Genomic DNA, 23,329 nt, shown 5'->3' with positions numbered 1-23,329 from the left:
ACACTGAAGAAAGAAATTGAAAAAGATACAAATTAGTGGAAGCACATAATGTGTTAATGGATAGGAACAATTAACATCATTAAAATGCCCATACTACCCAAAGCAATCTATAGACACAAACGCAATTCCTATCAAGATTCCCATGATGTATTTCACAGAACTAGAACAAATATTTCAAAAAATTTATATGGAATCACGAAAGACCCCGCATAGCAACAGCAGTCCTGAGAAAGAAGAACAAAGTTGGAGGAATCATGCTACCTAATATCAAACTATACTATAAGGCCATAGTAATCAAAACAGTGTGGTGCACATACAATTGGCTAAAGATAGTTTATTCAATAAACAGTGTTGGAAAAACTGGACAACTACATGCAGAAAAATGAAACTAGACCACCTCCTTATACCACAAACAAGAATAAATTCAAATGGATTAAATACTTAAATATTAGACCCCAAACCATAAAAATCGTAGAAGAAAACATAGGTAACAAAATCTCAGACCTTGCTCATAGCAATATTTTACTGGATATATCTCATCAGGCAAGGGAAACAAAAATAAGTAAATAAACTAAAGAGACCACATCAAACTAAAACGGTTTCGCACAATGAAGGAAAACACCAAAATTAAAAAACAACCCACAGATTGGGAGAGCATTTTCTCCAACACATCTGGATAAGGGGTTAATATCCAAAATTTATAAAGTACTTATAAAGCTCAACACCAAAAGAACAAACAATCCAATTAAATAATAGGCAAAGGAGTTTTCAGCTTCTGGGCCAAGATGGAGGCATAGGTAGACACACTGTGCCTCCTCCAACAACCAAAATAAGGGCAACAACAATTCAGAAACAAAGTAACAACCAAAAGTGAAAGAAAACTGAACTGTATGGAAGTCTGAAAACCAAAGAGTTAAAATAGACACATTCATCCAGACCGGTAGGTGGGGCAGAGTCAGGAGGCCAAGCAGAGAGGGGTCGCAGCACAGGAAGCAGTGACACCAGGCATGCAAGGCACCAAGGCACCCCAGGCGTGCAAGCCAGCACCCAGCAGACCCTAGGCACCCAGGTGGCGGCTGACACACCCCGGGCGTGGGGTGGCAACAGACAGACCCAGAGAGGTGGCAATTGAGAAGGGGGGCACCATGTACAAGGTGGCTGGCAGACTGGGCAGAGGTCCCACATTTGTGCGCAGATAACTGGGGAGATTGACAGATTGTGCAACCCAGGGTCCTAGCCTCAAAACACTGATTAAAAACACTTGTGGGGGCTAAGGCACAGGGAGAGACTCCCACCCTCACAGGAAAGTTCATTGGAGAGACCCACAGGGTCCTAGAACATACACAAGACCACCCACATGGGATTCAGCACCAGAAAGGCCCAGTTTGCTTGGGGGAAGCGGCAGAAGGGACTGAGGTGCAACAGAGAGGAGAGCAAAGGGCCATTTTGTTCCCTCTCAGACCCCGCCCCCACATACAGCATCACAACCCAGCAACTTGGGTTGCCCTACCCTGGTGAACACCTAAGGCTCCACCCCTCATACATAGCAAGTGCGAACAGACTAAAACATTATGGCTCAAGCAAAAAAACAGCTCAAAACCCCAGAGCCAATACTTCTACGAGACAAAGAGATAGCCAACCTATCAGATGCACAATTCAAAACACTGGTAATCAGGATGCTCACAGAACCGGTTGATTTTAGTCACAAATTAGATGAGCAAATGAAGGCTACACTAAGTGAAATGAAGGGAAATGCACAGGGAACCAATAGTGATGGGAAGGAAATTGGGACTCAGATCAAGGGAGTGGACCAGAAGGAAGAAACATTCAACGAGAACAGAATGAAGAAAAAAGAATTCACAAAAATGAGGAGAGGCTTAGGAACCTCCAGGACATCTTTAAACATTTCAACATCTGAATTATAAGGGTACCAGAAGGGGAAGAGGAACAGCAGTAAGTGGAAGACTTATCTGAACAAATAATAAAGGAGAATTTCCCCAATCTGGCAAAGGAAATAGACTTCCAGGAAATCCAGGAAGCTCAGAGAGTCGCAAACAAGTTGGACCCAAGAAGGAACACACCAAGGTACAACATAATTACACTAGCCAAGATAGAAATGAAGGAGAGAATCCTAGAAGCAGCAAGAGATAAGGGGACAGTAACCTACAAAGGAGTTCCCATCAGACTGTCTTCTCAAAAAAGACCTTGCAGGCAAGAAGGGGCTGGAAAGAAGTATTCCAAGTCATGAAAGGCAAGGACCTACATCCAAGATAGCTCTATCCAGCAAAGCTTTCATTTAGAATGGAAGGGCAGATAAAGTACTTCTCTGATAGGGTCAAGTTAAAGGAGTTCATCATCACCAAGCCCTTATTATATGAAACGTTAAAGGGATTTATCTAAGAAAAAGAAGATAATAACATGTATACTAAAATGACAGCAAACTCACAATTACTAACAACCACACCTAAAATAAAAACAAACTAAGGAAACAACTAGAACAGGAACAGAACCACAGAAAAGGAGATCATATTGAGCGTTAGCAACAGGGGAGTGGAAGGAGGGGGGGTAAGGTACAGAGAATAAGTAGCATAGATGGCAGGCAGAAAATAGACAGGGGGAGGGCAAAAATAGTATGGGAAACGTAAAAGCTAAAGAACTTAAGACACATGGACATGAACTAAAGGGAGAGGGTGTGCAGGGTGAAGGGGAATGAAGGAAGGAAATGAGACAACTATAATAACATAATCAATAAAATACATTTTTTTTTAAAAATGGGCAAAGGACACTTCTCCAAAGAGGACATATTGGGCAAAGAGGATAGCCAAAAGACATATAAAAAGATGCTCAATGTCACTAATCATCAGAGAAATGCAAATTAAAACCACAATCAGATCCCATCTCAGATTTGTCAGAGTGGTTATCATCAATAAATCAACAAACAACAAGCGCTAGGGAGGATGTGGAGAAAGGGGAACACTTTTGCACTGTTGGTAGGAATGCAGATCGGTGCAGCTACTGTGGAAAGCAGTATGGAGTTACCTCAAAAAATTAAAAATGAATCTGTCTTTTGACCCAGCGATCCCAATTCTGGGACTATATCCAAAGAATCCAAAGCACTAATTCAAAAGGATGTAAGTACCCCTATGTTCATCGCAGTGCTACTTACAATCTCCAAGGTATGGAAGCAGCCCAAGTGTCTATCGGTAGATCAGTGAATAAAACAACTACGGGACATTTACACAATGGAATACTACTCAGCCTTAAAAAAAGAAGAAAATTTTACCCTTTGTGACAGTATGGATGGACCTGGAGAACCTGGAGAACACTAGGTTAACTGATATAAGGCAGTAAGAGAAAAATATCACATAATTTCACGCATATGTGGAATCTAATGAACAAACTGAATAACAAGTAAAATAAAGACTCATAGCCAGAGTGACAGCTAGGTGGTCACGGGGAGATGAGGGAGTACAGGGATGGAGCAAAAAGGACTCACGGACTTTGGACAACAGTGTGGTGATTGTGGGGACAGGAGGTATAAGGGGACTAAATGGTAAAGGAAAAAAATCTGAATTTAATTTTGCCAATTTCTCATTTGCTGATATACTCCAAAACAATCACATGATAGGTACTCAATATAGAAGTAATACAAGATTTTTTAAATGTTCATGTTAACATATTTACTACTTAAGTTTTGTGAAGGACTATTAGAATGATGACAGATTCAATTTCTTAAAAAATGATCAACATTTTTAAAGCTTACATTAATGAAAAAACAAAATATTTCCTTCGTGAATACCTGGAAGGTTTCCATTGTAGTCCACATCTTCTATGCCACATCCCCATTTAACCAGAAGTTGCAAACAGCCAAGCCGTCCATGAAAAGCTGCATAATGTACAGGTTTCCATTCTCTCGCATCAGTTATGCTGGGATCCTAGAGGTAACATTCACAAAGACGAAGTTTCTTTCCATTTTGTGGGGGAAACACTAAGTCTAGCAACTTAGCTCTGAAATAAGAATGGGATGCTGTTCTTAAAATTATAAGGCAAACACTAAATATAAAAGAAAACTTTACTGAAACCACTGATTTGAACATACAAGCTAATAAACATACTTTTAAAAAGAATATAACTAGTCATATAAAAATAGGTTTTTAAGCCCTGGCTGATGTGGCTCAGTGGATTAAGTGCTGGCCTGCAAACCAACATCACCGGTTTGATTCCCAGTCAGAGCACATGCCTGGGTTGCAGGCCAGGTCCCCAGGGGGCGGTGTGTGAGAGGCAACCACACACTGATATTTATCTTCCTCTCTTTCTCCCTCTCTTCCCCTCTCTCTAAAAATAAATAAAATCTTTTTAAAAACTAGTTTTTAAAAAGGAACCTTAAAGCCCTAGCTGGGTAGCTCAGTTGGTTAGAGTGCTACGTCAAGAGCATATGTCAAGGTTGTGGGTTGAATCCCCAGTAAGGACACATACAACAAGCAACCAACAAATGCATAAGTAAGTGGAACAATAAATTGCTGTCGATGTCTCTCTCTCTCTTTCCCCCCACCCACTTCTTTTCTCTCTGAAATCAATTTTAAAGAAGGAACTTTACTAGTCATTTTACTGGTCACAGGTTCCTGGACAATAAAATGAAAGGAATGGATTCAAACGATCAAATTATATCTTTAAGAGTATAAAGAAAGAGTTAATGAAAAAAATACTAAGATTTTTCACTTTTCTCTACAGAAGTACCAACTCTTACCATAATGTCCTCAATATAGGTAGTTCTTTTTTTATAAGAAGTTATTTTTTATAAACACTGAGTAATATTAAAAATAAATATGAGCCCTGGCTGGTGTAGCTCAGTGGATTGAGCACGGGCCTGCGAACCAGACGATCGCGGTTCGATTCCCAGTCAGGGCACATGATTGGGTTGCAGGCCAGTTTCCGACAGGGGCCAGTTCCCTGCAGGGGATGTACGAGAAGCAACCATACATTGAAATAAATAAATAAATAAATAAATAAATAAATAAATAAATATAATCAATTACTGGAGTTATAAATCACTTGATAAATTCTTATATGAAATAAGAGCTACACACAGAAATTCAGAAAGATTTACAATCACTGGTGAACGTGTGTTTGAAAGCTTCTGAATCCTCCCAGTTAAACTCTGAACTGGCATGAAGAACCCATAGCCTCTGAAATAGTTTACACTACTAAACTGAGTGGGTTTGTTTTTAAGATTTATCTAAATTATTGTTCCTATGTTTAAAGACAGAAAAGCTATAGAGATCAAATTACTTCCCTAAAGCCCTGGCCTCTGTGGCTCAGTTGGTTGGCAAGTCATCCCATAGACCAAAAGGTCCTGAGTTTGATTCCTGGTCAGGGCATGTACCCGGGGGTTGCAGGTTCAATCCCCAGTGGGGGCAACCAATCAGTGTTTCTTTCTCTTCCTCTCTCTCTCTCTTTCTATCACTCTACCTCTCTCTCTCTCTCCCCTTTCCTCTCCTTCTAAAGAGCAATGAAAAAACGTCCTTGGGTGAGGATACAAAAAATCATTTCCCTAAAATCATGGAGAGTATTCAGAAAGACAGGAAAAGATAATCAGACCACCAAATGCATTTCACTTATATGGTTATACATTCTCACATATTAAGAGGAATCCCTCACCACTCCACTCCGGAGCATTATTTGTAACGTGAAAGAATGTCCGTGTGTAGAAGCCAGGTGTACAGGAGTGCACCCACGATCATCCTGAGCTGCCAGATTTGCTCCATTGATTATAAGAGCCTGTCAACAGAGAAATAAGAATGAGTTCATATGAATATAGATATTAAATCATAAATGCAAATATAGACTATTCAAAGGTAAGTAATTTATAAACCTAAATTATTATATATGCTTTTATATATGTGCCACAGGCAAAGTATGAGAAGTTCTTATCTAAGCCAAAGAAAATGTTTAAAGTCTTTCTTAACATTGCCTAGGGAGTGTTTATAATGCCTGATTTCACATTCTGATTTGAGCACTATGTACAGTTTATAAGGCACGCTTTTCATAAGCACTGATGAATAACCACTGAGTTAAATGCTTTAACCCTAAGCTAATAAAAGTCAAATTTAAACTCACATTATTTCAAAAGCACAATGTTTTATTAACTGAGTTTTGAATACAATAAAAGGATTTCATTATTAAAGTAACTAGTTCTAAGCTCCAAATCAAACTTCTAACTACATCTGAGAAGATTCCATCTGAATTTACAAGTGGCCCAGTTTCTGTGTATGGGTTATATCATATACATAGCATATCCCTGTATATGATGTAATCGCTTCAAAAAGTTATTAGTTAATTTTTTTTAATTTTTCTCCTTGAGCATTTTTTAACCATCCCATATTTATTAGTATCTTAGAAAAAGTTTGTTTAGTCATCACTCCTATCAAGAGTTTTAAGAATAATCTCCATGATTTGATCTGACTTACATTAACAAACTAGTTCAGTCATCACAAACCATATATTGAGCACTTACTATGTTTTAAAAGTCACTACAAAGAATATGAAGACATATCAACTTAGGGAATTAGGCTTATGTAGAGACAAAGATAACCATACAAGTCTGTCCTTGACAAGAACTAAACGTATGGTAAAAAAAAAAAAAAAAGCACAACACCAGCTCTGAGAAGGAAGAGGTCACTTTCGAAAGAGAAGGACAATCAAGGCAGAGGGGATGGCTTAAACTACTGCTTCATTATCAGAGGAAGGGAAGTATCCAGTAAAGCTTCATTTGCCCCCAGTGTCCCCTAAAGTTACCATTTCCACTTCCTGCTTCTCAAATTAGTATTCTCAACTTTAAATCCACCTGCAAACTGAGTGTCACCCCCACCACTGCATAGAAATACAGCCAACCTCCCCCTATGGTGAGCTCTTACATTCAATGGCACTTCCCTAAGCTTTATTACCTTTAGTTTTATCCTATAACTGATACTCTACCTAATTCTTAAACTTCTTCCTTCACTTACACAGCCTAATGGATCTTGGCTCTACCTCTCAGACTTCCTCCTGTGATTTGCTTACATTTTTTCTCTGCTTCCTTCCATCCTTAATAGTAACATTCTATATCATTTGAGACTCAGTACTCACTCTTCTCTATACTTTATTATTTGAAATATTTGTCTCCAGCCCCCTTTCAACTGCCCACACCTACAGGCACTCTAAACTCAAAAATGTGCTAAATTGAACTCAACCTCTTCTCTCCCAAATCTCTCTGGCCTTTCAGATATCCCTATCTACAGTTTCATAATTATCTGTCATTCTGACTCAAAACTTTAAATTTTCACCATACTCTGTCTATGACTGCTTTGGTAGATGTCAAATCACTTTCTCTCTTTCCCACTGCCATCCCCTAATTTCACGCTCTATGGTTAGTGAGTATACCAAAAATCTCTAATTGGTCTGTGCATAACTGTGTATAACTGTGCACAGCCCTTAAAACAACTCAAACAGATAAACAACTACTTCAAAGATAAAAAGGTCTCTTGTCTTATCTCATTTGTTTAAGTGAATAGTCGATACTAAAATATCTAAGACACAGAATCCCGTAAGTTCTTATTTAGAACATATTGGGTTGGCAAAAAAAAAATCCATTTAGTTTTTCCATAAAATAAAAGATACATTTTTCATTTTCACCAATAACCTCATTGATTTGTATATTTTAAGTATGTCAGTGGTGTCCCGCTATTGGCTCCTAGTGGGTAAAGGCCAGGGCTGCTGCTAAACATCTTCCAATGTGTGAGACAGCCCCAAAGCAAAGAATTATTTGGCCAAAAGGTCAACAGTGCCAAGAAACTTTGCAAACCACCTCTGACACATTCGATCAGTTATGCCACCATCTCCACACACTGCACAATTTTTTTTTGCATTTCAGTGGTATTTTTATCTTTCATGAAATAAAGTATAATAGGCCAAAAATGTTGCATATTTTCTTCCATCTTCAATGTTAAAATGGCTGCAGAAAAATTCACCAATTTTGATGTTTCTTTTAAATGCACGCTGATATGACAGCTGTCATAACACAATCCAACAAAAGTGTTTCAAATGACATTAAAGACAACTAAGCACTACTGAAGCTGTCATATAGAAAAATATAATGGACTTTTTGGCCAACCCAATAGAAGTGTGGTGATTGCAGGAGGAGGGGTGTATAGGGAGATTAAATGGTAATGAAAAAAATACAATAAAAATTATTTTAAAAAATAAATGTAGAACAAAGTCAAGGAAGAGGTGACAGATATGGAAAGGGGTGTTTGAAATTGGTGTTAGCTGAAAGAGAAGTTTTAGTTGGAGAATTGAGAGAACGCTGGAAACATAAATTGTAAGGCAAGGTGTGAGAGAATTAGCAGATGGACTGTGAGGAAGGAGAGGCAGCAGTGGGCAATCTGGTGGAGGGGTGAGGCCAAGATCTGGATGGAAGCCCAGAAAAGTATCTTAGTGAGAAGTGGAGTATTCCAGGCAGCTGAAGTTTACATGGACTTCTCAAAAGAACTGGCATTTATAAACATTTCTTCTAAGATATAGATTCCTTCTAGGGTTTTCTAATATTCCTAATAGAATCTCTCAAAATATAAAATAAATAATTATTATTTTAACATAACCTTGGATTTCTCCTTCATAGTTTATATGAAGTGCCTGTCTGAATAATCTGAAGGTTGGTATAAAACTACCATGACCTTTTTTTCCTTTAAGGAAATCACTTTAGGTATTTGAAAATAGACCTGTATTGATGAATCAGCTGTAGTTACTTCCCCAAACAGAAACCTGTTTGGTTGGACCAAAATGACACCTCACTCTTGCATTCTGTTACTGGATCCCAAACAGAACTGTTATGTCTTGCCTTCAACTGTGCTCTCAGTTCAGCTTCAGGCCTGTGCTTTTTTTCCCTCCAGGCGACAATCATTCTCCACCCTACCCCTCCTTTTTTTTCTTATATCTGCATGCAACTGACGCTCCTTTCAACATTTTTTTTGTGCAGCTTTTACTTTCCTCTGAAGCACTTGCTCCAAGCCAGCTCTGAAGCCTGTGCCTGGGGTAAGGATTCCTTGCACTCTAAACAGCACAAAGAACATGAGCATACTTAGCTATCACCCTGATCAGATTGTGTCCCTTTACATCAGCCCCGGCTTGATGGCAAAGGAACTAGGTCCTATCTCCTCAACAAGGTGGAAACCTGATGGTCAGTCCTGCAAAAGTATGGGAGGACAGGGCAGACAGGATGTCCACTGGCTTATTAGGGTATGAGCAACATGGAGTATAACATGGAGGTTGCCACACAGGTACTAAAGCCAGACAGTCTGAATTAAATTCCAGCTTTACCACCCCTTAGCTGTGTAACCTTGCGCAAGTTCCTCAGTCTCTCTGTGCCTCAGTTTCCTCATTTAGAAAGTGGAAATTCTAATAATCCCTATCCCACAGAGTTGTTATGAGGAGTACGCTGTGTAGGAATAAGCAATTGTCATGATTCTCATCCCTAGACTGGTGATCTGAAGCTGTTTGAAGAAAGGAAGGAGGTATATAACTTCAGAGTATTAGGGCTTGATTAAAGAGAATGTCTAACTGGCCAATAAACATTATTTAAGGTAAAATGACTGTTTTCACTACCACTCCATTGAACACATTCTGTTTAACTTTCACCTGAATTCTTACTTTGCCTGTTAGTCCATGCCCAGGTTCTAACACCCCAGAAGTTTTATGAGGCCCGGTATTGGTCCAGCTTCATAATATAATTAAATAACTAAAAAAATTTTGCATAAATAAATAAATAAATAAATGCTGATAGGATACCTGTCACAATGCAATCCAACAAAATTGTTTCGAATGTAGTTGAAGACAACTAAACACTACTAGATCCATCGTATGGAAAATACCTAACGGACTTTTTGGCCAACCCAATAGAATTAAATCTACTGAATCAAACCATTAAAATAAAATCGAATTATTAAAATAAAAGCAATAGCTTATCAGAACTATGCTGAAGTACTAAACTTACTACATTTTTCAAAAGTAAACAAAGTTATTATTACCTGCATACACGCATCCTGACCCCTGATTGCAGCTATGTGAGCTGCTGTCCAGCCTCTTGTAGTTGCTAGTGTAATATCAGCCCCATGCCAGAGGAGCCAATGAAGACACTAAATTAAGAAAATAATCATGTTCACAAGTGATACGGCAGATGTTTTGAACATTTTTATATCTTTTAAATTTAGTCTGTATCATGAAATACTGCAGCCAGAGAAGCACAAGTGAGTGAGGGAACGAGGTATAAGAAAAACAAAAGCACAGGCACAATGATTCAGTAACCAACATTTAGACTTTTAAGATTTTATTTATTTACTTACTTACTTACTTATACATTTATTTTTAGAGAGGGGGAAGGGAGAAAGGGAGAGAAACATGGATCAGTTGCCACTCACACACCCCTAATCAGGGACCTGGCCTGCAACCCAGGCATGTACCCTGACCAGGAATCGAACCAGCAACCTTTCAGTTTGCAATATGACTTCCAACCTACTGAGCCACACCAGTCAGGGCTTGGCTTTACTATTGGGAAAACAATAGGTAGCAGTGGGAACTGTGACAAACTGGAGACAACACTCCTCCTCAATAAGGTGCTATTCAATTCCAGCCAGTCATCACTGTAAGTAAAATGTTGATCCAAATCTAATATTTAACCAATACTGTACAACCCAAACAAAGCATGTGTGAGCCAAATTTACTCAGAGGCTGCTAGTTTGCAACCTCTGACAAGGATGTTTTAAATGGGTCCAGAAGCTTCTGTAGCAAAGCAAACTTTGCTATTCTGATGATGCTCTCTAAAAACACAGTGATTCATATTGAAAAAAGGGTGGAAATCAAATGCATCTTCATTTAAGATTTTTAAAAATTACCCTAAGTCTCATTATAACATAATACTTAGAGGTCTGTGCCACATGTAGTATTACTGTTTTTATATGTTCAAGTTTGTAGGCTCTACCTTCAGGAAGTTTTTTTTTTTAATTAATTATATCATTGCAATACATGAAAATCAGTCATAGCCATATCATTTGTTGAAAAGGCTTACCATTTAGGTATCATTTGCCTGTCACAGAGATTAGTGGCCAATAATATCTATTTTAAAAAGCTCAACTTCACTAATAATCACAGTAAATCATTCATTTATTCAACAAGTATTTCTGGAGAGACTACGATATACCAATCCTGTTCCGGTACTGGAAAATACTGTAAACATTCATGTACAGGTTTTTTGTTTGTCCTAGATAAATATGCAGAAGTGAGATGGCTGGAACATAGGTAAGCATATGTTTAACTTTATAAGAAGCCACCAACTGTTTTCTAAAGTGGCTGTATCATTTTATACTTCTACCAGCAATGTATGAGAGTTCCAGTTGTTCCCTATCCTTACCAATATCTCATATTATCATTTCTTGGGTATTTTTGGTTTTGTTTTGTCATTCTAATATGTGTCTAGCAGCATCTCATTGGGGTTTTAATTTGCATTTCCCTGATGCCTAATGGTGGTGAGTATCTTTTCATGTGTTTAGTTGCCATCCATATTTTTGAGAAAGTATCTATTGAAGTTATTTGTCATTTTTTAATTGTTTTTTTTAATTGCTTACTTCTGAATTGTAAGTCTCTTGTTCTGGTCACAAGTTCACATACATGATTTGCAAATATTTTTCTCCTAATTTTTCTTCTAGAAGTTTTATAAGGTTAAGTTTCAAACTTTTTTTACACGCAAATGTCCAATTGTGCCAGCACCATTTAATGAAAACAATATCTGTTCTCCAATAGATTACATTTGCATCTTTATCAAAAATCAACTGACAAATCAGGAAATCAGAAATGGCTAAGTGAGGAGTTTGGCAAATCCTCCCCAAGAAGCAATGATAAAACTGGGCAAAGTTGTCAAAAATAACAATTTAAAGACCCTGGAAATTGCCCAGAGGCAATATAACAAAATAAGGAGAATTTATTCAAGAAAATCTACTGAATCTCAGCAAGAACAGGAAGACTGAGACTACAGCTGCCCCTCTTCCTCACTGCATGGTGCAGATCTACCGATGGACCGGCAGATCCACAGGACAGCTCCATCGTCCTGTTGGAAGGGTTGGCTTAATTAGGAGCTAAACATGAAAAGTTCCAAGTCCAGACACATTGTCAAAAACACTTCCACTCCTCAAAACAGCCTGAGAAAGCCAACACCAGAGCTAGCCTGAAGTCATGTTGCTGGTTGGGGCAAGCACAAAACTACAGAGTACCCAGGAAATTAACAGGGAAACACAAGAAATGAGATGGTTGAAGTGGGCTTTACTAAGATTCCACTTATTCCTTATAATCTAAAAGGCTATGTGCATGTACAAGGCTGCTCAGACTCAAGAAAAGACTGAAGAGGAACTAAGTTAGCTAGACATTCCTGGCTAACCATGAAGCCTTACAAACATATTTTTCTAAAAAAACAGATGTCCAGCCAATTTTGAAATTGCTTAGATTTTGAAAACACTCACCAAGACGCACAGAGACCCATCAGTAAAAAAAGAAATCCTTACTGGCTCGAGGTATTTAAGCATACACTCTCATAAGTCACTGGCTGACCCCTAAACTATGCTGACCCAGGAGTGAACCCTAAAAAGCCCAATGGAATTTTTAGGCTTTAAAAAAAAACAAGAATTAAAAGAAACAACTGAGCAGCGGCTACATGCTGTGAGAAAACCAGACTGCCCCTAATTAGTCCAGGCAAGTAAACAAACAAGCACACAGCAGCAACCACCCCGGCAGGGGTGAGGGAGCAGGATCAAGCTCCAGAGTTGTTACAATATGTAATCTGAAATGTCCAGGTTTTTAAAAAGATTTTACTTAATTATTTACTTTTAGAGACAGGGGAAGGGAGAGAGCGAGAGAAACATTGACCGGTAGCCTCTTGCATGCTCCCAGCTGGGGACGTGGCCCACAACCCAGGCGTGTGCCCTAACTGGGAATCAAACTGGTGACCTTTTAGTTCTCCATGAGCCACACCAGCCAGGGCTAAAATGTCCAAGTATGTTGGAAGATGGGATTGGAGATATAAGTCTACCATATTAAATAGCTTGAACTTTGTCCTATAGAGGGCGAGTGTTAAGTAATATCAGATTTTAGTTTTAGAGTGGTAAGGTTGCATACAGAATATAAACCAGACGTAGACAAGACGAAAAAGAGAAAATTAATTAGATCTAAGGCAGTGGCTATGAGGATGAAGAAGACAAAATTGAAAAACAAAGATGGAACAGAACCAAGTGACTTAGTGATCAGTTCTTACTGCATCAATGTGCACCATGAAGGCACCTTCATCTACAGAAATGTTGATAATGTGTAATGCTTCTGAAAAAATCGAGACAACTCAGGCAGATACTTTTTAAATTATCACATTTGGTGCTTCTCAGATTTCTGAGAAAATTGCTTTGCACTGTATATTACAATGATCACAACGGACAATACTGTTTTATAATAGTTCTGTGGGGTTTTTCTGTTGTTACTCAACAAATATTTTAGAAAAGTGATTTTCAACCAGTGTGCTGCAAGAATTTTTAAAATATGAAATACCTACCTATTTAGTCAGAGGCACATTAGACCTCTTTCCCCTTAGATTGTCAAGTTTAAAAAGTGACAACAGCCAACAGAACAATAGCTGTATGGTGTGAATGAATCAAAATTATATGTTTTTTGTCAGATATATTTTTGGCAAAAAAATATATTCTTTGGTGTGCTGCAGAATTTTAGTAATTAGTTTGTGTGTGCCATGAGATGGAAAAGGTTGAAAGCCACTGCTTTAGATGGTCAAAAAACTGATAACTCAAAAATGATTCAAAGTCCATTAGCCTTGAAAACTAAGAAAGGGATAGAAATGAATAATAGTTTAGCTTAATGGCAATTGAATTTGAGATGCTAGTCAGATGTGCATGAGTTGTTGATCAAGCACCCAACACATAAGCCAGAATTCAGGAGAGAAAGGAAATCCATGAATTATTATGTAGAAGAGATAAAGCCAAGGAAATCTAAAAAAAACTGCCTGGAGAGAGAAAGAAGGTAAAAGCATAAAAAAAATCTATATTTATGAAATAGGCAGGGTACCAAAGAAGCCTAAGTGAGTGTAATCAGAGAAGCTGAAAGGATATCAGAAAAGAGATTAAATAAATAGTATATTAATTAGTCCTATCCTACTAGAATATGGCAGAATATAATCATCAAAAAAAGAAAAAGAAGAAGAGCCCTGGCTGGTGTAGCTCAGTGGATTGAGCGCGGGCCTGCGAACCAGAAGATCATGGTTCGATTCCCAGTCAGGGCACATGCCTGGGTTGCAGGCCAGTTCCCGGCAGGGGACTCATGAGAGGCAACCATACATTGATATTTCTCTCCCTCTCTCCTTCCCTTCCCCTCTAAAGAAAAATAAATAAAATCTTTTTTAAAAAATTTAAAAAAAAGAAAAAGAGGAAGAAAACTCCTGAAACTAAGAGACATCTGACACTCAAATCACAAAACAGATGGGAAAACTGCCAAAGTATAGATCAAGTGCGGGGGCTGGGGGGGTAGCAAAAAAAACAACAACTGCATAGTGAATAGACCTACTGCAGCAGGCTGGGGAAACACAGTAGATAAAATAAGCTCCCCATACACAGCCTTGAATCTTGAGAAAAAATCTCAGGTATCTTTGTACACAGCCCAAGAATAAGAAATTTTGCATTAAAAATTTACTAAGCACTGCTTATACTAGCTAAAATCAAAACCAACTAAATATCCATCAATTGAAAAATGAATGAATTCTGTTATTAGTCGAAGAATAGACTATCACAACATGGCTGAAAGAAATATAGTACAGGCCTTGGCTGGTGTGACTCAGTGGACTGAGAGTCAGCCTGTGAACCAAAGGGTCACCAGTTGGATTCCCAATCAGGGCACAGGCCTGGGTTGCAGGACGGGTCTCCAGTTGAGGGCATGTGAGAGACAACCTACCAATTTATCTCTCACATATCCATGTTTCTCTCCCTCTCTTTCTCACTCCCTCCCCTCTCTCTAAAAATAAATAAATAAAATCTTTTAAAAAATAAATGACATTACATATATTCAACTACATGTATCAAGCTGCAGAATGATACATGTCATTTAAGACAATGATATAAGCATATGCAATAATAGCCTAAAACAAAGATGGGAATAATAAACACTAAATTTAGGGTAATAGTTATCTCTGGAGTTGGAAGGAGGGAAATGGTGCCTAGGAGGGGCCACAGGGACTTCAAATGTATCTATAATATTACATTTGTTTTCCAAAAAATCTGAAGCAATTATAGCAAATTGCTTAATTGGATGGATTACCCTTTATGTTTGCCTTTGGAACCCAGCCACCACTCTGTGAGGAAGCACAAAACAGCCCAGGTGGAGAATCTCCACAAATAGGCCCATGTGGAGGAGAACTAAGGCACCCAGCCTACAGCCAACATCTACCACCAGCCGTCTGTGTGAACAAGACCTCAGAAGGTTCCAGCCCCAGCTTTTCAACCTGTAGCTAAAGCCCAGATATCATGGAGCAGAACAAGCTGTCAATGGGATCCAAATTCCTGGTTTACTTCTGAGCATAAATAAATGGTTCTTTTATGCCACTAAGTTTTTGGTTTAATTTGTTACAAAGCCAATGTGACCAAAACACACAACATTAGACTGAACTGAAAAGGAAAATATTTGCAGTGCCTCATACAGGACCTCAGTCCTGCTGATTAAGTTTAGGTTAAATAAACTTAACCTAGTTTTATTTAGATTCTTACCTCCAAACTTCCAGAATGTGCTGCCCAATGTAAAGGGGTAAATTTGTGGAGAATGTCAACTTCATTAATGTTGGTTCCATGTTCTACTATTTCTGAAAGCTGCTTTACATCTCCAGCTCGTACTGCATCGTGTATGCTACCAAAATGCACTTTCCTCCTGGCACCTACTGAAAAATCAGATTGTTTAAATTATAATTCAAAAAAATACTGAAGCAATAAGTCAAAAGAAGAGCAAAATGGCTTTGGTTTTCCAAATAATTTACTACAAAGATAATTGTGATTAACATGTTGATCCATTTCAGCTCTAACATGAAACAAGCATGGAGAACTGGTGAACAAACTGAAAACCAATGACTTTTCTTGGGCTGATCAAAGAAATGAGTTCTCAGGAAAGACAGGCAAATACAGAGAAACACATTAGAGTTCAGCTTACCTGGAGCAGGAGTCATTGGAACCATAAAGAGCTAGAAGCACTTAAATGGAGAGTCATTGAGAGATTTTAAACAGAAGAATAATAATTACCAGATTTGCAATGCTGGGTGTATAGGACTGGTTGTGGTTAGGGGATTGATTACGAAGCAAAATTTCAACACTAAAGATTCAGCAAGATCATGTAAGAAAATAGCTATGATAGTCTACAGCAGAAAGGTTGAGACCTGCAACCAAGAGAATGGCATTAGGAACAGAATATTCAACAAATACTATGAAAATAGGTTGAACTGAAATTGGATGTGAATAGTGGACAAAATAAGGGAAGAGTATTAGTATAACTCCAAGGAGTCTGGCTTAGTTCCCTGGTGTGGTGCCACTGAGACAGCCAATGCTAAAGGACAGAGAAGGCATATGGATACAAAATTATCCATAGACATGTGCTCCAGGTGCCCAAACAAGTTTCACAAGGGACTCAGCAGCTCAGAGCAGAGATGTGAGGTTCAGACTTCAGTGTTAGATGTGCCCCAGAATTAGCTAGGTTTTTCTGATACCCATCCTCACCTCCTACTGGAACTAATGGCACTCTACTCTTCTTCATGATACTCATCACATTAGTATTTATTTGTTCAGCATTTATCTTCTCCAGTAGAAGGTAAGGAATATGCTTGTCTTCTTTAATGATACATCCTTAAGACACAGTGCATTTTACCCACTTCATAAATCTTTACCAGATGGCTGAATGAATAACATAGATTTGGGGGTCCTCAGTAGGGTTGAAGTCATAGTACATAACAAGGAAAAAAGCACCAGTGATGGCACAGTCCAGGGGGAAAAAGCAACATTTAAGGAGAGGATGAAGGAAAATCAGCAAAGGGACAGTCAACAGAATGGAAGGAAGAAAACTAGGTAAGTCAAATGTCATCTCCACAAGGTAAATGATTCAGAGAAGACAAGGAAGAATTTAAAAGGGTTCTTAAGATTTAACGAGAGTGGACATCAATGGGTGAGAAGACTCATAAATGTGCAGGTGGAAAGAAAGGCAGTAAAGCTAAAATGAGGGAGGCTGGAGAAAAGGTGAACAGTTTTGAGACCCACTGAAAATAGGTCACTTAGGAGAAATGAGGAGTGACAACTGAGAAAGACAACTGCCAGAAAGGGTAAGGCTGCTAGGGGCAGAAGTGAGAAAAGGAGACAAGGGCCATGGAAGTAATAGGACTCACACGGGGTTGCGTTCTCCGTGGAGGAGGTGGAGGGGCCTGACCCGGGCACCCCGGGCATGGTGCGATCCCACGAACTCCGGGGCGGAGATGAGTCCAGGCCCCTGCTGCTGCTACGGTCTTCACTGGCTATCACCCATGAGCCACCGCCGCGACCGCCTTCGTCTTTGCTAGGACCAGGGCCGCCGTCCTCCCTTGCTCTCTCCCAGGAGCCCCCGCAGCGGAACCCTCCGTCTTCACTTTCCTTCTCCCAGAAACCACCGAGGCGGCGGCTGGAGTCTTGGCTGCCGCTCACCCCAGAGGAGTCGCTGGCCGCGTAGCCGCGGTCTTCACTTACTCCCTCCCAGGAACTACTGAGGCTGAGGCCGCCATCAACACTCCCTCCTCCCCAAGAGCCACTGAGGTGGAAGCTGCGGTCTTCATTGCCCCTTTCCCCGGAGTCGCTGGTTCCGGGGCCGCGGACTTCCCTGACCCGCTCCCAGGTACTACTGAGGTGGAGGCCGCAGACTTCTCTGAAGGTTCCCCCAGAGTCACTAGACTGGTGGCCGCCCACTTCACTGAAACGGATGTTGCTGCTGCCAAATCCGCGGTCCCGTCTCACTCCCTCCCAAGAACTGCTGTGACCGTGGCGACCATCTCCCCTAACTGTCTCCCGAGAAGCACCGCGGCGGTGACCCAGGTCTTCACTGACCCTTCTGGAGTCACTGATGGAGAAGATAACGTCCTCACTTACGCTTCCCGTAGAGACGCTGCAGCGACGGTCATCATCTTCATGGGTTCTTTCCCTGTCTTCGCTAAAACTGAACTCCTGGTCTTCGCTACCTCTTTCCTTTGACGGACCTCCGCGATGGCTGGGTCGGCCGTTTATCCTCCACACACGAGGGCCAGTTGTGGCGGCCGCCGTCTTCGGCAGCTATTCCCTGCGAGTCGCTGTGGCGGCGACCGCCAAACACGGGTACGCTTTCCTCCGAGTAACTTTACAGCGTTCTGACTCCCGCCACCTGCTTTGGAGCGGCGGCAGAGCCGTCGCCTTGGAAACGAATAAACTTCCGGCGTGCTCTGGTCATTTCCAGTTCCTTAGGGCTTGCGTCACTTCCGTCTTCCCTTCCTTCACCTTTTTCAAGGCTTTCCTTGAAGAGGAGTCGGGTCTTGGTGTACACCGGTTTTCGGTGAACCTCCTTTCGGTTTCACACCCAGGCTTATCTAGGCCCTGTCTTTGTAACTGCCAGGCCTGGATCGCGCCCTTCATTGCTCAGCGCTCAGGTGGAGGCTCCAGGATTGCCGTCTGCGTAGGTGACCTGTGTGGCGCGTGCCGGGCGGGGCCTTTCGTCCTTGGCAAACCTAGTGTGATTGTTTAAGTGCTGGTTGGGACGTTGGAGAAAAGCTATTCTTAATCCTAACTTCTCAAAAGTGTGGAAAAAGACCTAAAGGAGAAGGTAGTAGCTGCAGCCGCTCTTACTGTTGAGTGTTTACTATTGCCTGGTCCTTTGATAATCGTTTGGTACTTAATTCTCACAATAATTTTGTAAGGTAGGTGTTATACGTATTTTACAGGTAAGGACATTCAAAGTATCAGTGACTTGCTAAGGCCGAACAGGTAAGTTGTAGAACCAGTGCAAAAAAAAGCAAAACAAAAAACCACAGGTCATTTGTCAAGAGACTGCTCCAGGTCTTCTGACTTAAAATTCAAGGTTCCTTTCACTGTAACTGTAAAATGCTTACTTTGGACAGTTTGGCCCAGATCTTTTTCTTCAACCCTATTGCTTAACATGTATTTTTCCATTAACTATTTATTGTAAATGTATGGGTCAAATGTGTGCAAACTTACTAGCAGCTGAGAATACAGAAGTTAAAATTGTCCTCCAGTGTCATCACCCACCTTGATTCTCCTCATCCTGGTTTTTTTTTTTTCCTATCATTATTGCCTTGCCGCGGGGTTGGGGGGTGGGGGGTGCGGCGTGGGTGGTTGTAGTTGGCTATAGTTGCAACTTTTTTTTTAAGCTACAAAACTTTTAAATTTTGTTTTTCGATTACAGTTGACATTCACTATTATTTTGTATTAGTTTCTGGTGTACAGCATAGTTTTAGACAATCAAATACTTTACAGGGTGACCTCCCCCTGATATTTAAGTACCCACCTGGCATCACACAGTTATTACAATATTGACTGTATTCCTTGTGCTGTACCGACATCCCCATGACAGTTTTGTAACTACCAATCTGTACTTCTCAATCCCTTCACCTTTTTCACCCCGTCCTCTAACCTCCTGACCTCTGCTTTGCCATAGGTTTTGTGCTCTGAACATATTTGGGAAATTCCCCTGACCGTATTTTTCCTCTTGAAATACAGTAAATTGCCTTTCTTTAACTTCCACAGCATCTTGTAGTATTAATAACTGCCATTTGTTGAGTTCATATGATGAGTCTGGCACTATAGTAAGTGCTTTATATTAGTTTTATTTAATCCTTAATATAACCTTGCAGGGTAGTATTACTGTTGCTTTACACAGATAAAGCGCTAAAGTTAATTGTCTCAGGACACACAACTAGTTAGTTAGAAGTGCCTGAATCAGGGTTCCAACCTAGATCTTTGATTTTGCTGCACATACTCCTCAAAGTCTCTGGATTCCTGCAACCTTTATATTAGACCACTTATCACATTGTATTATAATTACCTGTTTAACAGTTGATTTTCACCCCTACCCTTCAAGGACTCTGAGCTTTTGGAAGGTAGGTACTGGTTTCTTTCTTCATTTTGGAGTTCCTGACGTCTAGAATACATAGTTCAAGGGGAAAAAGCTTACTAACTGCTGTGTGGGTGAGTGGGTCGGCTGACTGGTCGATTGTCTGGTGGATGAACTGACAGACTGAAAGTAAAGGTTTTTAAACGTACAAGAGATTTGGGGATTAGTCATCCCAATTACCTCATTTTTAGAAATGGGGTAGTTGAGGCATTTTACCAGATATCTGTTGAATTATTAATATGGGACAGTTTCTATGCTAAGGGATTTGCAAATAGTTTCAAATTTAATCAGTATTATTATTTCTGTTTTTACAGATGAAGAAACAGCGCAGATTTGGCCAAGATCACATAACTAGGAGGTGGGGGATTGGAACCAACTATGATTGACTCCAAATTAATATAGTGCTGTAGCCACTTACATAATAATAGTAAAGGGTTCATTTTTTGCTCTGTTGTATGGATAAACTCACTGAGGGAATAGGCAGCACATCCTTAAAGGATGTACACATGGCAGGAAGGAACAGAAAAGGAAACAGAAACAGCAGAAAAAGTAAAATCTCCCAAAAGAGATTAAAAAGGATTTAAAAATTAAAGCAGAAATAAATGAAATGGAAAATAAATTGATCACGATAATAGCTGGTACTTGAAAAGAACAATAAATAGACACTTAGGAAATCTGAGGAAGAAAAGGAAAGAAAATAATTGGGAAACAAAAGGAACATATTACAGATATGAGGGTCTTGGAAATCAGAAATGATTTAATGTAAACTTAGGCTAATACTCCTGAAAATTGACTTGCATAGTTTTCTAGGAAAGTATAAATTTCAAAAAATTGGGCTAAGGGTTAGAAAACCTTAATAAACTGATAATCATAAAAGAATGACCTATGTATGCCTGACAAAGGCACCAGGAACAAAGCATAAAGAATAATATTTCCCAACTATGATGGTACCAACCTAATAGATGCTAAATAATTGGAGAGCTTTGAAAGAAAAAAGAATTGTATCTCAGTCTCACTTATCAATATGAATGCAGAAATCCCAAGGAAACTATGAAGCAGTCAGTGCATTTAGAGGATGTCATAACCAAGTTGGGTTTATCCTACCAGTACAAAGATGGGTTACCATTAGACAGTATAACAATGAAAATATCCTAATTTAATAAACGAGAAAAACTATATGACCTTAAGTCATACTGAAAAGTCACTTGAAAAATTAGCATCTATTACTGATTCAAAAGTTAAATTCATATTAATAAAAAGAACCTTTAACTGAATGAACAAATAAACAGCACACTTAATATTATAGTCCATGTTATTTGCAGTCATTCCTGTAAGTCAGCACTGGTTTGCACATTTTGGTCCCAGTGTAATAATAAGCAAGATAAATAAGGTAATGATTGGAAAGGAAATTAAGACGTGATGTCATTGTTTACCTGGAACGTCTAAGATAAGTGTAAGATACTAAATGTTAGAATAAAAAGTTCAGTAAGATGGTTAAGCTTGATAGCAACATACTGCAGTAAGATTTCCCACTAATTAGAATCAATTTTTAAATGTAAAGAAAGATCTCATTCACATTAGTAGCAATGGTGGAAAATTCTAGGAATAAGTTTATCAAGAAGCAAGCAAACTCTACCAGAAGAAGACCACAGAACTTCATTTATGGATGTTACAAAAGATCCGGATAGATGGGAAGATGCTGTGTCCCTGTGTGAAGAGGCTCAGTACTGTAGATTGGATTCTCCTGAGACCATAAATTGGTTGCATTTCAAGTAAATTCTAATGTAATTTTTAGTGGAAATTGGCAAGATAATTTCAAGTTTATCTGGAAGATTAAATGTGTAGGAGTAAAAACATTTCTGAAAAAGGACAGTTAGATACATATTAGAACTATAAAGCTAGAGTATTTAGAACAGGGTGGTCTAGGAACAGGACTTAACAGATTAGTGAAACAAACTTAGGATGCAGAAATAAGCCCATTTATTTGTTACAGAGGTTTTTTCAAATGGAGAAATAGCTCTTCTGTATTTTCACAGACAACATTTTCAGAATTAAAGATATTAACATATAAAGTGTTGGAAGACAATACAAGAAAATTGTTTCATCTTAGGAAGACCTTTCTAAGCAAGACAAGCCCCAGAGACCACAGAGGGAAAAAATTAGCATAATAAACATTTAAAAGGCTACAACCTATGTTACTCTAAAGTCAAGATCGGAGAAGACACTTATTCTAAAAATTTGTCAAGAAAATAACAAAATCATGAGCAAAAAACAATAAAAATACCAAGTGGAAATTAACAAAAGGAAGAACGAATTCATAGGCTGTTTGAGCAGCACAGTGATAAAAACTACGGACATTAAGTGTTGCAAGATGTTGTCTAAACAAAGCACTCAAGACTGCTGGTGAAAGACTCAGGTGTGACCCATGAAGGACAATTTCACACCTGTCAAAATTCTAAATAGATACTATGCTTGAACCAGCAGCTTTCAAGTTGTAAAATCTTCAAACTAACTGGCTGACATGAATGTACTAGGATAGTCATTGCAGCAGTTTGTAACTAGAAATTTTGAGTATCCATCAGTGAAAGAATGGCTGAAGTATGTTATATTCATGATAGGAAATGCATAGCAGTAGACATACAGATCTACATGCATTAACATGGAAGGTTTGTAAGATGAAAAAAGGAAAAACTAGATAGATATATGTATGTGATCTCATTTAATTTCTAAAAATAACTTGGTAAAAATTTTTTCTAAGTTTGGGAAGGATCTATACCAGATTGTTAACTCAGTGGTTACCTTATACAACAAGAAAGGACATGAAAGACTATTTTCTATACTTGTATTTGATTTCTGAAGTTTAATTCTTCCTAAGTAAAAATACAGATGTACAGAAAGGCATGCACTGTCACATAAATATAAAGCAAAAGATAATTTGAAGGGGTATATGACCCAGGAGAGATTAAGAGGCTAAGAAAAGTACATTGGTTTTGGCAAGGAGTCATTGATGATACTCAAAGCAATTTTAATGAAGTGGTCAAGATGTAAAAACCAGGTTGCACAGAATTTTAAGGTAAGTAATGGACTGACATGAAGTTTCTCAAGT

At 39.1% G+C, this 23,329-nt stretch overlaps 1 protein-coding gene across 3 annotated transcripts in view; it reads right to left on the bottom strand.

Annotated features, from left to right (window-relative positions):
* Positions 1–18,391, bottom strand: part of ANKRD42 (ankyrin repeat domain 42) — a 53,592-nt gene extending 35,201 nt beyond the window's left edge. Inside the window, exons 1-5 of one of the 3 annotated variants that reach the window (XM_037042835.1) lie at positions 17,483–18,391; positions 15,831–15,997; positions 10,062–10,169; positions 5,659–5,778; positions 3,800–3,935 (exon numbers count right to left, since the gene is read on the bottom strand). In XM_037042835.1, the coding sequence (XP_036898730.1) occupies positions 3,800–3,935; positions 5,659–5,778; positions 10,062–10,169; positions 15,831–15,997; positions 17,483–17,540 (589 nt within the window). In that variant the 5' untranslated portion in view covers positions 17,541–18,391. Of the gene's footprint in view, positions 1–3,799; positions 3,936–5,658; positions 5,779–10,061; positions 10,170–15,830; positions 15,998–16,823; positions 16,988–17,482 lie in introns of those variants that run through there. The other 2 variants (XM_037042837.1, XM_037042836.1) reach the window with 2 other exon arrangements.
* Between the last annotated feature and the right edge of the window lie 4,938 nt (positions 18,392–23,329).

The sequence above is a fragment of the Sturnira hondurensis genome, unplaced genomic scaffold, assembly GCF_014824575.4.
Source record: "Sturnira hondurensis isolate 20B ecotype Veracruz unplaced genomic scaffold, ASM1482457v3 Scaffold0003801, whole genome shotgun sequence".
Taxonomy (NCBI): Eukaryota; Metazoa; Chordata; class Mammalia; order Chiroptera; family Phyllostomidae; genus Sturnira; species Sturnira hondurensis.
The sequence above is the reverse complement of the archived record's forward strand: the minus strand, read 5'-3'. Positions and strand labels throughout refer to the sequence as shown.